The following is a 14,711-nucleotide window of genomic DNA, read 5'->3' on the forward strand; positions in this document are numbered from 1 at the left end:
TGAAATTTTGCTACATTAGGGTAAATGGCACATGGGGGAGGCCTGGGTACTAGGAGAGCACACAGGAGGGGCAGCAGAAGGGTCAGGGGAGGCTTCCTGGGGAAGAGACTTCTGAGCTGGGAACTAGAAAAGAAGTGGGGCTTAGCTAAGTAAAGGGGACAAGAAAGCTTTAGAGGCACAGGGAACAGGTTGAATGTTATATTTTGCAACTGGAGTAGGAACTGGGCATGGGATGAGGCTGGAGGAATCAGCACAGGTCAGAAGATGAAGGAAGGGAGGATTATGAAGGAAGAGCAGTGGGGAACCATTGAAGAGTTTGAAGCCTAGGGGTGGGTGGGGTCACATCAATCATATTAATAATGTAGAAAGTTCCGTGAGTTAAGTATTCACTTTCCTTTTCAGTGTCACGTGCTTATTGGTAAATCATAACATTGGAACTGGTGGATGGCAAATAAGAAGTCCAGATGGATTTGTAGACAGAAGGTGTGACGCGTTTCCCAAGGGTTCCTTTTGATAATCTGTAGAGAAGACTTTTCAATTTTGACTTCATCTTTCTATCTTTTAAAACCACTGACAACATTTCCTAAAGTTCTCTCAAAATAGGAGCCTGAGTAGGGAGAAGAGTGGGGACTGCATGACTTTATTTTCTCTGTTCTCCACTTCTCATTTCTGGGGCATTGCTGTGAATTGTTCATCCAGAGCCATGCTCCCCTTGAGAAGGGGGCACATTTGAATAGCAGCAGGTGAGGAGGGGGAAGGAGGAACTCAATGTCAGTTCCTTTATTAAGAAAATATATTTGGTATATTGAGACCATGGCTTGAGGGAGTTAATAATAACTATTGTGAAAAATTAATAGGGAGTGACAAGTGAGTTTTTTAATACAAGTCGCCGAGCAGGGCAGGGTCTCCAAGCAGCTGCAGCTACATCATGGATGGTATAGGGTGTTTATAGAACACAGGGTGGCCAGGGAGGAGATTGTCTGTAGAAGTGAATTCTCCTTCCCTCATGGAACCCAGAGAGGGAGGAGACAGAAGGAATTGTTTTGATTGTGAGCTACCAAGCTAGGGGACCTACTTCTTTTCTCCCTTCCCATCACATTCATTACTGTGACATAAAGGTTACAGTAAATTTTTCCTGGTTGTTTTGAGTGAGATTTATTGAATGTCAGAATTCATAAAGTGACATTTCTGGCTCTTCTCCATTCTTAGTAATGGACCCTTGACTGGTTGCTACACTCTTTTCTCCAGTGTTTCCTCACCAGTTAACTCTCATTATTGCAAGTAGTTATGAAGGCCCTGCCCCCTTCTCCCTCTTCTATTTTCACAGCACCCCTGTTGGCATAGGTAGGTAAAGGGAAGGGTAGAACAGTACATACTTTGCCATCAGTACAGCTAAATGGATGATGCAGAATGAGGAGAAAGGGGGCCAACGTGACCTCTGACTTTGGGTACTGATTTGGGGGCAAAGAGGTTTAAGACAGAGGAACCAATATTTGTATTTCACATTGAAATATTAGTTTTAAAAATGGTTCTGTAATTGCAATCAGGCCCTCTAGTCCATGAATTGATGTGTCATACCTCATGCCCAGGCACCATGCAATAATTCACACACATGTTGGAAGGTATTTGGCACTGTTTCTGAGGGGGAAATCAGGGTTGATTTTTCTATGATGTCTTTTGGATTCAATTTCAGTGATACTTGGGCTGCAACAGGTGACATGGGATTTCTGAGCTACAGTTCGTTGGTTGAACACCACTGTTCAGTAAATATTTATTGTTTATTTAGGTGTTATGAAGGGTCAGATGAAATACAAAGCAGCAGCTTTGAAGCCTGAGTAACGGACTCAGCCTCACTGAACCTGATCCCAGACTCTGCTTTTTGAGCTTGCTGCAGCTCTCTGATCCTTGAATCCTCTTCAATTCCAGCTACAATGCTGCGTCAGGCACTTCGTAAATTTGTTCGGAAGCTGGTACGCAGACCTACGCTGAAGGAACTGGTGGCTGAGGATAAACCACGGAGAAAGCTGAGCACTCTGGATTTAGTGGCTCGGGTTGTGGGCTACACAGTGGGGATAGGTGTGTATGTCCTGGCTGGTGAGGTGGCCAGAAATCAAGCAGGACCAGCCATTGTGATCTGCTTTTTGATGGCCGGCCTATCTTCTATGTTGGCTGGGCTGTGCTATGCAGAGGTTAGTGCCCAGGTTCCCTATTCTGACTCTGCACATCTCTATGGCTTTGTCACTATAGGTGAACTCTGGGCTTTCATCTCTGGCTGGACCCTCATCCTCTCCCATGTCGGTGATAAAGCCATTGTGGCCCATGCATGTATCTTAGCTTTTGACAATCTGCGTGGAAACAAGATCTCTCAGACCCTGCGTGACAGCATCTCACCACATGTTCCCCGTGTCCTTACAGAATATGCAGATATCTTTGTTGTGTGTCTTGTGTTTTTACTCATAGAATTCCGGAATCTGAGGTATGTTTGGTCTTTCCCAGTTACCAGACTGGCCACATTGGTGAAACTTCTGGTTCTCAGTTTTGTCATCATCTCTGGCTTCATTAAGGGGGACCTGCACAACTGGAAGCTCACAGAAGAGGACTTCTTAATGGCTGGACTCAATGACACCTCAAGCTTGGGGCCTCTGGGCTCTGGAGGATTTGTGCCTTTTGGCTTTGAGGGGATTCTCCGTGGAACAGCCACCTGTATTTATGCATTTATAGGTTTCAGCAGTATTTTTGACAAAGTCAAAGATGCCCAGAATCCCCAGCGTTCCATCCCCATGGGCATTGTGATTTCACTGTTCATCTGCCTTGTGGTGTATTTTGGTGTCTCTGTGGCACTTACACTTATGGTGCCTTACTACAAGCTTCGACCTGGGAACACCTTGCCTCAGGCATTTCTCCATATTGGCTGGACCCCTGCCTACTATTTTTTAGCTTTTGCATTCCTGTGTATTGTTTCTGCCAGGCTCTTGGGCTTTATGTTTCCCATACGTCGGGTGTTACGCAGGATGGGACGGGATGGCCTCTTGTTCCCCGTGCTTGCAGGAATTCATTCCCACCCATTCATCCTTATCATGACCACTGTGATCTTGAGCATTATTACAGCAATCATGGCAGTCTTCTTTGGGCTCACTGATCTCCTGGACCTCAGGTCAGTTGGATCCCTGATATCTCACTCCCTGGTTGCTACTTCTGTTCTCATCCTCAGGTATCAGCCTGAGGTGAAGAAATGGGGAAATGAAGTAGAGGTGCAGGAGGAGGATGAACCTGCAGCAGAGAGGCTGACTCTACAGGGACTACTTTTTCCAGGCAGCTCCACCCCCACTCCCCTCTCTGGCAGGGTTGTCTATGTTTGCTCCTCACTGCTTGTTCTGCTGATCATTCTTCTCTGCCTGGTGCTGATGCAGTCACCAGTTCTGCTTTCTGGAGACCCAGTGTGGATTTCCGTGGTTGTGCTGCTCCTGGTGCTCATCACTGGGCTCACTGGGGTCATCTGGAGACAGCCACAGAGCTCCAGTCCCCTTCCCTTTAAGGTCCCTGCTCTGCCTCTCCTCGCACTACTGAGCATCTTCATGAATGTTTGCCTTATGATGCAGATGACAGCTGCCACCTGGGCCCTTTTTGGTGTCTGGATGCTGATTGGGTTTGCTATGTACTTTGCCTATGGAATCCAGTACAGCCTGATCTCTGACCCAACTTAAGTTAAGGCTGAAACTATAGACTTTGAACTCAGCAATGCCAATACATATTTGGTTTGGCATCATCACACCTGAATGCAGTCTTGTCTCCCTGCACAATATTGGAGAGTATTCTTGACTGCATGGAAAGCTAGGCCTCCAAAGAGATGTTGGTGGGTGAACACTAATATAATTCAGTGTGTATTGTGGAGTGTAGGATGTGTCTGCTCTATTTTTTTTTTTTTACTACTGAATTGTGTCTATAGCTGCTTACTGGCTTTCAAATATTATTAAAAGAAATTAGAAAAAAAAATTTTTTGTTTTTCTTGTTTAAATATCCAGTAGCTGTGGGGGTGTCTGACTGGGGTTCAGTCAGTACAACATGCAACTCTTTATCTCAGGTCATTGTATATAGATATTATTTTAAAAAACAGGAGCAGAATTACTGGATCAATAGGTGGCTTTATTTTTAATTTTTTTGAGGAACCTGCATACTGTTCTCCATAGTGGCTGCACCAACTGACATTCCCACCAACAGTACTGAGGGTTCCTTTTTCTCCATATCCTAGACAATACTTGCCTATCTTATCTTTCTGATTTTAGCCATTCTGACAGGTTTAAAGTGATATCTCATTGTAGTGTTAATTATATTTCCCTGGTGATTAGTGATAGTGAACATCTTTCCTTCCAAGTGTTTGTTGGCCATCTATATGTCTTCTTTGGAAAATTTTCTATTCAGTTCATCTGAACATTTTTAAAAACTGGATTATTTGAGTTTTTTGGTGTTGAGTTGTATAACGTCTTTCTGTATCTTGGGTATTAAAACCCTAATTGGATATGTCATTTGCAAATATCTTCTATTCAGTAGGTTGCCTTTTTTTGTTTTGTTGATGGTTTCCTTTTCAGGGCAAAAGCTTTTTAGTTACATGAGTTCAAAAAGATATATGTATCCCTATGTCTATTGAAGCATTATTTACAATAGCCAGAATATGGAAGCAACCCAAGTGTTCCTTGATAATGGATAAAGATGTAATATCTGCCTGCCTATCTATCTATCTATCTATCTATCTATCTATCTATCTACCTACCTACCTACCTACCTACCTACCTACCCACCCACCCACCTACCCACCCACCCACAATGGGATATTACTCAGTCATAAAAAAGAATGGAATCTTACCATTTGTAACATGTATGGACCTAGTGGGTATAACACTAAGTGAAATAAGTCAGTCAGAGAAAGACAAATACCATATGATTCCACGCTTATGGCAATTTAGAAAAAAAGTGAGACAAACAATAAAAGCAACCCTAGACTCTTAAATATAGGGAACAAACTGTTGGTTGTCAAAGTGAAGTGGGTACAGGGATAAGTGAAATAGATAAAGGGAATTAAGGGTATACTTATCTTGATGAGCACTGAGAAATGTGTGGAATCACTGAATATATAGTACACTGAGAATAATATAATGACACTGTATGTTTATTATGCTTCAGTAAAAAAAAACAATTAGAACCAAATAAAAAAAAAAGAGATGAAATATGGCCCCTGCCCTTAAGGGGCTTATATTTTAATAGTAAAGCATACCTGTAATACAAAGTAGAAAGTGTTGCTATAATAAATAATATACAAATAAATTGTCCTGGGGATTTAGAGTGGAGGATGGTCATTTGTGGCTGGCTCAGTGCTGAGGCCAGATTGGTGAAATCAGGCAGACTTTTAGAGGAATGGCATTGAGTTGGCTTTCTCCAGGGACAGATAGAATTTTGCCACACATGGGCAGCAGGGACAGATTGTTGGCAGAGAGAACAACAGTAGGAAAAGCAAAGGAAAATGAAGCAGTGTTCAGAGCACACTGGGAAGGCTGTGAAGCCTGAGCCTTGGCTGTGAGGGGGGCCAACAGAATACACACAGGTGGACTGGAGGCAGAGCTTTCCTCTGAGCAAAAAGCACTTTGGCTTTGGGCCCGCTACCCATACTGAAAATCCCTGCGGTTGGTTCTTCTACTTGGCAACCTCTAGATTGAAAGTTTCTCCACTGTTGTTGGCTTTGGTTCACCTGCTCAGAAAGAGTGCAGCTGAGAGTCAAGTGTCCTGGGTTCTGGTTTTGTTTTCACCACTAACTAGCCATGTGACCTTGAGCAAGCCTCCTAGTTCACTCAATGCTCTGCTTATCTATCTGTAACTTGAGAGGTCAGAACCGATCAATTCTAAAGTTCAGTTCACTTAAAAAACTCTAGGATTTTCGGGGCGCCTGGGTGGCTTAGTCGGTTAAGCGTCCGACTTTCGCTTGGGTCATGATCTCGCGGTTCTGTGGTTCGAGCCCCGCGTCGGGCTCTGTGCTGACTGCCAGCTCAGAGCCTGGAGCCGGTTTCAGTCTGTGACTCTCTCTCTCTCTGACCCTCCCCTGCTCACGCTGTCTCTCTCTCTCCTAGAAATACATAAAACATTAAAAATTTAAAAAAAACCCAAAAAACTCTAGTATTTCCTCTGGTTCCTGTCTCTCATGAACCCTTTTCTAGGTTTTCCTCTGGTTCCTGTGAAAAGTGAACTCTTTTCACTATAACCCACTATGGAGGTATAATGATCCAATAAATAACACCCCATTTCTCACTCCTATGTTTGGAAACAATTGATAATTAAGACATAGAGACTGATAATTAAGCTGTCAGTTTTTGATCTACAGCCTAATTGCCTTGATAATCCCTCATCACTAAATTAGACAGACTTATTCCTCATGGAAGTAGTGCTAAGCAACCCCCACATCTCACCAGAGGTAATTTTTAAAGTATGAGCAGGTTAGAATGCAAGTGTCTCCTGGTCAGGTTGGCTCTGGATGAAAAAGAAAACCATCAAAATCTAGAAGAGGTTGAGGTAGGCATGGTTAGTGCTGTCTCTTCAAGTCCCTTCTCAAAGTCACAGCGAGGGATATTGGTATTGGGGCGAGGCCAGGAATAGTCTCTGGGTTCTGTTTCATGATGTGCAGGATGGGTCTCTTCTAGGAAAGGATGCATAAAAATATACAAAGAAAGGTTAGTTAATCAATCATGTGGGCTTTGGGTGCTGGCTAAATCTTAAAGATTAGGAAGACATTTCCCTGGGACAGCTTCCTTGGGGGTGATTAGCACTTCATGTCCTTCTGATTCCAGGGCTCACTGCTCCCTCAAGAACATCTGGGCCTTCTTCAGCTGCATTAAAAATTATTAGGGAAAACTGGGGCGCCTCGGTGGCTTAGTCGGTTAAGCATCCGACTTTCACTTAGGTCATGATCTCACGGTTCGTGGGTTCGAGCCCCGCGTCGGGCTCTGTGCTGACTGCCAGCTCAGAGCCTGGAGCCTGTTTCAGAGTCTGTGTCTCCCTCTCTCTCTGACCCTCCCCTGCTCACGCTGTCTCTCTCTCTCTCTCCTAGAAATAAATAAAAAAAACATTTAAAAAAATTATTAGGGAAAACTGAAAGTGCAAAGGGGCAAGAGGCATGATGGACCCAGGGGCAGAGACCGGGGTTGGGACAGGGGAGTGTGATGAGGAAGGCCAAATCAGGGGGCAAGTTTCCCTAGGTGTGCACAACTTATGGTCTGAGGCTGAAGGAGACTGGGTTTCTGTGTCAGGGACAGCAAGACTGGAAGTGTATTGTCGTGATGCTCAACACAGGGGCTGGGGACTGGAATAGGGTCACTCACTATGGGTGGATACACTGCTGATGGAAGGTTTACTTGTCTTTTAATCCTCATAGAATTATTAGGTAAATTTTAGAAAGCCCACTTACAGGTGATGAAATGGAGACTAAGGGAGGTTATGTCAAGTACCCACACTAATACAGCATATTAAGTGGCAAAAGCAGGATTTCAACTCAGGTCCTTGACTCCTGAGCTCTTGCCCTTTCCGCCACGCTACTGGGAAAAATGACTTACTCTTTTATTTATCTGCCTGAGCTTCAGGCTTGGGGCCAGGAGTTGAGGTGGGGAATGGCAGACAGGTGCTCAGAAATGTCTGTTGAATAAGGGAGTGTATTATCTCTGCAGGTTCCACTTCCATGGTGTGGGCCATAGTCCTGGAATATCTGGTGGCTGGAAGGGGAATCTACATTTGATCTTAGCCAAAAGGTCAATAAACAATCAGGAAGGGGAATATAGCAAAGGAGCTCCAGTGTGGGCCAGAAAACTGGAAATAGGTTTCCTGTGGGTATCAATGCATTTTCCTGGACATTCTAGACCTCTAGTTCTAGAGGCCTGGGCACTGAATCCTTACAAGAGGCAAAGAGAGGGATGTGTATGTGTGCACTGTGTCTGACGAGTGTATGAGAATGTGTACGTTTGCAGTGCATGCCTTTCTGTTAATGTATGAGTTTGTGAGTATGTGTCTTCGTGTTGCATACGTGTGAGAATGTTTGTGATGTACAGGTATGTATATGTGTGTATTTTGAGGATATGTGTGAGCATCTGTGTGTGTGTGTGTGTGTGTGTGTGTATCTACATCTGTGCAGGTGCATGTGTGCATGTGTATATGTGTATATGTGTGTGTGCTGTTCCTGGGGAGTCCGAAGACTTGTAGCTGAAGATGTCTTTGATTTGAGCAAAATTCCAGCAGGAGTCAGGCTGTGGTAAGGGATGGGGTGAGGTAGGAGGCCAGAAGACAAAAGCTGTCTGTGCCTGGGGTATGGGGTGTGGGTAGCCTGAGCAGTGGATGTCTCTGCCCTGCCAGGCACAGGGGGATGGCATCAGGGTCCTGGCTACGAAGCTGGGTGGAGACTGGGTCCTGAGCCTTTCACTCAGGGCTTGCATTGGAGGAGATCAGAGGTCCCGCTCTGACCAGAGAGGACCATAAATAGGTGGGATCAGGGCGGGAAGGTGGCCAGACAGTAGAGGGTTCAGGCCTTCTCTTTCTCCTCACCCCCAGGATTTGGAAATGATGTAATCAGGCTGCAATTCCTATCCCTAGACTCCACCCATTCTGCCCGAGGGCCATAGAGTCCCTAGAAGTCTTTGTGTGACACCTTCTGAGGCTGGGATCACCAGAATCACAGTGAAGACTTCTGTCTCTGTCAGTACTATCAAGACAGATCCAAACCAAGTTCTTGTCAGTTGTGGGCCTTTGGAAAAGCCCATGTGTGCATTCTTACTGAATTTCATACAAGCTGAGGCTTTCAGACCACGGGTACTTGGAAGTTCTTACTGAGTCTAACTCAAATCCTTGTTGTATTTTGTGTACTATAAGCCCAGGCTGAGTTTGTGAAATTGGAGCCCAGCATCCCCATCCCCCAAGCATGGAAGAAGTTTCTTCTGGATACGGAAGTGGGTCACAGTGTAGGGACACTGAGAGGATGTGGGGCTAAAGCTGGTGGATCACAGATGGGTTGGACCTTCCCTGGGCAGGAGGGCCATGATCAACGGGGCAGATTCAGAGAAGGGAGCTCAGAGACCACCACTCTTCCCTGTTTCCTCTGTCACCCTATGTAGTACCAGGGGAAACAGGAAACAGATGCTGTGGTAGGAAGTTCCAGATTAGAACAGGAAAATGCTTCCCTGGCTACAGCTCTGAGGAGCCTCTAGAAACACATGACAAAGAGCAAATGATGAATGAAAAAAAGTTCCTCTTGCAGCTCAGGAAGGAGAAGAGAGGGGCAGGGACTGTGGGACTCTGAGGGGCAGAGGGGTGTGTGTGCTGAGGGTGAGCATGTGCACAGCACGGTGTTTGTGGTGAACATGTCTGTGCTTCATGGTTAACAGTCCTGTGTGCACCAGTCATGTATGTAAACATAGCACATGGGGAAGGGTGCAGCTCTGACATGGGTTATTTAAACCAAGTGTGAGCTGGCTTCCCACTGGGGCCTATGAAGTATGCTTTTCTGTTAGGAACAGCAGTCAGCACAAATGGGAAGACTCCTGTATTGGCAAGCAAGAAAATATGGGTTCCAGGTCTAGCTCTAGTTATCAGCTGGGTCACTGTGAAGCATCACCTCTGTGAAGTGGGATGTCATCTACTGTACAACCTTAAAGGAAATACCACTGAGACCTTAGGTGCCAGCAGCCCCAGTGCTGAGACCAGAAAGTGAAGCAGATTGGAGGGTGATGGCATTCCAGAGGCCAAAGTGAATAACGAATGCCAGTGGAAGGGGCTGCAAGATAGGTTTCCTGAATTCGAAAACTCATGGGTTCTTGCTGGAGCCAGAGTCCCCCAGGCTGGGGAGCCCAGCCCTATCCCAGCACCCTGGGCCCAGGGCTGGCTCTGCAGGGAGAGCTGTTCTCTGCCGCCCTCTTGTGGCCACCAAGCCCTTCGCAGGTCACAGTGGAGGATGGGCTCAAGTCTGCAGGGCTGAGTCTCTCTCTCCCCTGGTGGAAATTACTTAAGTCACAAGGAATGATCCTTTGTTGTCTAGTAGCATCTTCCCAACATCTACCCTGGTTTCTGGAGGCATTGACCACCTCCTTAAGGCTGGGATAGTCAGCCTGTTTGCTATTATCTTAAGTTCTATGTTCTGCTTTTAGAGATGTGCAGTAGACACACAAGGCAGAGGTCAAGATATCAATCAGAGAGGCAATTTCTCTTCCTCCTTGGGTTCCATTTACAACCTCAGCTTCCCAGGATTGTCAGGAGTTTTCAAATCATGGCTGCAGGGTCTAGGAACATTCCTGGAGAAAATGAGTCTGGAACAGACAAGGCATTATGTGCCTAGGCTTCCACAAATTTTCACCTGAACTCAGTCCATCAGTGTCAGCAGGCAGATGGACCAGCAGGGATCAGGGGCAAGAGACAGGGATGCTGGAGGGAGCTGGCATATTTGCCAGATGCTGACAAGACTCCTTTCCTGCTAGCTCTGGAATCCCTTCCCACCCACCAAGCTGCCCTTGACCTTCACCTTCTAGTACTCAGTGCTCATTAGTGACTGCCTGTCTTTGGGGAGACACCTAGGGGGCCAAGTTGCATTGGGTGGGTAAGGGGGGAGAGGAAGAGGGAGGGACACCAGCCAAGTGATGGAGAAAGAGGGGTTGGAATGACTGGGATTGGAGCTGAGGTCCCATGATCACTGGGGTGCTTGGAAGGCTTGGCAGGGAAACTCTCCTGAGGGTAGATACTGAGGTGCTGAGGGTAAGTGAGTGGGGGTGGGAGTGGGCTGGAATATGGATATAGGTTGACTTCCACTGACGGAGCTGCATATTTTGGGAGACCTGGTGAAATATGAGGCAACTACTTTATTGAGAGCTTCCTATGCACAAGGGTCACAGGTGCCATGAAGGGATAAAATAGGAACACACATAGGTTTTGTTTCCTTTCGTGGATTTGAAGACCTGCTGCATCTCTGCCCCATGTGTTCCTGTCTAAGGTGGGCAAGGAACCCCCAGGCAGTTCTGGCCCAGGATCCAGGGGCAAAGCTCCAAAATTTTGTTATGTACACCCTGCTCCCCTCCAGCAAAGCACCTCCAGTGGGCTTCCTGCCTCTCTTCACTTCTCTTCTGACAGAATGCTCCAGATGCATAGATATTTGGCTCAGGGGGACCTTGAGTACCCTCCCAGAATTTCCAGTGGCTCCCAGCGGACTAACTGGGGAGTGGACGGGGCAAGGCTCAGGGCCTGACTACCCAGCTCAGCAGGCAGGGAAGTGACCTAAGTCTGGAGTGCTGGAGAACGTTCTGTGAGGAGCAGATTGATGCCGTCTGTGCCTGCTCTGCATCCTGATAGTCCAGCCTTCCATCTTCCACACAAAGTGCTGCCCACCGTGTCCACCCTGTGACATCCTCATCAGTTCACTCCAGGAAATCCAGGGGGGCACTAAGGGGCAGAGAAGAGGGCAGACAGACCCATGGACACCAACAGAAAGACCCAGTAAATTCAAGTCTATACCTAAGAGTGGAACAAGGAGAAACTGCTGCTCTGAGCACCGTGCAGAGTCCAACAGACCTAGACACCCAGTCAACAGAGGGAGACGGTCTACAGGGGAATAGAACTGGAAGACAGACCCAGACACAGGAGAAAGGAAAGAGAGAGCATCCAGAGAGCAGAGTCAAAGATCCAAGATAGAAGCAGAGAGATACCTAGAGGCAAGAGATAACAGAGACATACAAAAATTCAGAGACATGAGCTAGAACCAGGCTCAGAGAGTCTGAAAGCCATGGACTCAGAGCCAAAGTCATATTCATGGACACAGGGCCAGGGCTGAGGAGGAGGCCAGGCAAGTGCACACAGAGATGCGGGGAAAGTGAGAGAGAGAAGGGAAAGGAGAAAGTGGGAGCCAGAGGAGGAAATCTGAGAAGGGGCAGGTAGAGGTTGCAAAGGGTGGGATGCAGACTCTGAGTCAGTGGCTCTGCTGGTGTGTGTGTGTGTGTGTGTGTGTGTGTGTGTGTGTGTGTGTGTCAGGAACACAATTCAGAGCTCCATACAAAATGGCAGAGTCCTCTGGTGCTGAAGGAGACCCCACACCGCTCCCTCTGCAGGACTGCTCTGAGCAGTAGAGGGGTAGGGTGAAGAACAGGAACAAGATGTGAGTTAGAGAAAGACTGAGATGGAGACAAATGGCAGAGCCCCGACTGAGACCAGAGGGAGAGAAACTGAGTGGAGCAGGGAGTAGAGAAATGGACAGAAGACAGAGGGAGACAGAGGAGGAGAAGGAAGATGATGGAGGCGGGTGTGCAGAGTCAGGGAGAGGGAGGGGTCTCTCACTGCAGGAGGGAGAGAGGGGCAGGGAGGGAGACAGGCTGTTGAGAAGCAGATGAGGGGAAATGGGGGAGCAAGCAGGGCACCATCTCCCCAGAGAGGCTGGGCTGGGATGAAACAACCCTGTGGGGAGGTGCAGAGGTGGTCGGTGAGTGCTTTTAAGGATGACCTTGTCTCTCTTTTGTTTTAAGTACAATGAATCTATTCCACACAACTGTCTTCTTCACAGGAGCACTTACAGCAGCTGCAGGTGTCTGGTCCCCTGGCATCCTTGGTGGGAATCGCCTTCCCAGCCTGCAGCACAGCTCTGAGCATCCTCACCAGAGACATGTGTTTGTCCTTTATGGTGGATCTGATTTTTAAAAACTGCCAAGTTTTTTTCTGAGGCTGGAGAATAAGGTGAGGCCCCAGCTGGGAAACAGTATTTCCAGTTTCAAACCAGGTGACTGTGGGAAGACACAGTGAGGGAAATGCCCCCCTCCAAAATGGCCCTAAGAGATCATTGTGAAGGAGATGCTTGCAGCATGTGACAGAGGAGACATTCCTGGAGGGTGCTGGAGCCCAGATTAACTTTTCTCTCTGTGAGACCAGGTAGTAGTGCTCCCAGGAGAATTCCCAGCCTGGTACTGGGGAATGAGGCCTGGCATTTGCCTGAAATTCTTAGTCAAGTGGTCCTGCCCTATGGGAGTTCACAATCCCCTCCCTGTCAACTGATATGCAAAGTAACCTGGTGACACCCAGCACAGAACACCAAGTACACAGGATAAAGGCAATTCAGTATCAGGGCCAGTTAATTTATCAGGGAAGACTGCCTGTAGGAAGGGACTTGAGTGGTGTGTAGAAGGAGAAAGCCAATAGTACATGGGATGGAGAAGGTAAAGAGACAGGGAACCTTTCTCTGTTGCTTCTGAAGCAGGATGAACAAGCCATAAGGCAGGCAAGAGACAGCTTTCTTGGCCTGGAATAAATAGCCAGATTGGGGAAAAAGCATTAAGGTATATGGAGAAAGGCAGATCTTATGGCCAGGCTGGGTGTTCTGAATTTGCTAGGATAAGTATTGTAGCCCACTAGAGGGCACCAGTGATGTGTGTGTGTACAGTTGTCTGGAGAAGTGCATACCCAAGTTGTCGTGTGTGTGTGTGTGTGTGTGTGTGTGTGTGTGTCTGTGTGTGTGTGTGTGTCTGTGTTGGGGATTTAGATGTACATCCAGGTGACTTTGTGCCCCAGACGCTTGCCTTTTACATCTGTGTGGGTGACTGGCATGTTAGTATGCCTGTGTGTCTTTGTTCATTTGTGTGTCTCCGTGTGGTCATGAGTGAATGGTATCTCAGTTCTACGTTTATTTGACTGTATGCTATAGAGGGCAGCATGTGTGCAAGGGTGTGTGTTATATATGTGAGTGTACTAGCATGTGTCTGCAGGAAGAGTGGGTCCTTCAGGAAGTTCTGGCTGCCCAAGCATCACCTTCTGTCTCTCGCCCTCCACTGGCTCCATCTGGCCCTGCTCACGTCTTGATAAGGAGGCAAACAGCTAAAGGGCAAAGTGCTTTGTCTAGAGAGACTAGAAACAGTACAATCCAATCACAGACTCCTGCTGCTGGGGAAGAGCCGGAGGGCCAGAAGACAGACACAGAGTCCTGCAGGCACTGGCTGCTCCTTGGAGCAGGTGACTCATATGCACACACATTCTCTCAGGCACCCTTAGGTGCCTGCCAGGTACAGAAGGACACACACCCTGGCTCATGACCTCCGACAATTGCCTTGGTGTGTGTGCTCCCATGCACCCCTTCCTTCCCTCCTTCAGTCTCTCTCCAACATTGTTGCCTACTCACTGCTGACCCTGGTTCCTCTTCTGCACAGGCTGCCTCTAACCCTGGGTTTCCCTATCTGTCTCAGTCCCACATCTCTCCCGCAGGTCCCTCCCTAACTCAGGATTTTCATACTTGAGCAGTATGAACTTTATCTCTCCCTCCCCTCACCCCCACCCAGCCACTGCTGTCACTCCCTCCTTGCTGCCCTGGACTCTGTAGCCTTGTTCCTCCAAGTCACCTCCATTTTGGCCTCCCCCTAAGGTCCTCCTTCCTCTGTCTTGTGCTCTGCCCCTGTCTTTCTCCAGCTCCCATTCCCATCTCTGCCAGAATGGTGTTTCTGCCCTGGCTTTTAGTAGACTGCTCTTCTCCCACTGGGTTTCAGGTCTGGACCCTGGGCTTTGCCTCTACACATTCCATGGGGCTCCTCTGGCACCATCTCCAGAGTTCCAGTTTGGCCTGTTTCCTCCTCCCCCTTCCTGTTGTGAAGCTGCAGGCCTTGCCTTCCGGCTCCCAGTCTCTGCCAGGACTCCCCTGGGTGTGGGGGACAGTGGTGAGATGCGATGAAATCCCA

The 14,711-nt window shown here is 47.5% G+C and overlaps 1 protein-coding gene across 1 annotated transcript; it reads left to right on the top strand.

Moving 5' to 3' along the window:
• Positions 1-1,931: 1,931 nt before the first annotated feature.
• Positions 1,932-6,555, top strand: LOC120235996 (cationic amino acid transporter 3-like; the record flags this gene model as incomplete). The annotated part of the gene is made up of 2 exons (XM_039238567.1): positions 1,932-3,676; positions 6,507-6,555. Coding segments are annotated over exons 1-2 (1,794 nt in total), but the record flags the coding sequence as incomplete, so codon positions are not given.
• Between the last annotated feature and the right edge of the window lie 8,156 nt (positions 6,556-14,711).

This window comes from Hyaena hyaena, unplaced genomic scaffold (genome assembly GCF_003009895.1).
Source record: "Hyaena hyaena isolate Hyena2069 unplaced genomic scaffold, ASM300989v1 scaffold_143, whole genome shotgun sequence".
NCBI lineage: Eukaryota > Metazoa > Chordata > Mammalia > Carnivora > Hyaenidae > Hyaena > Hyaena hyaena.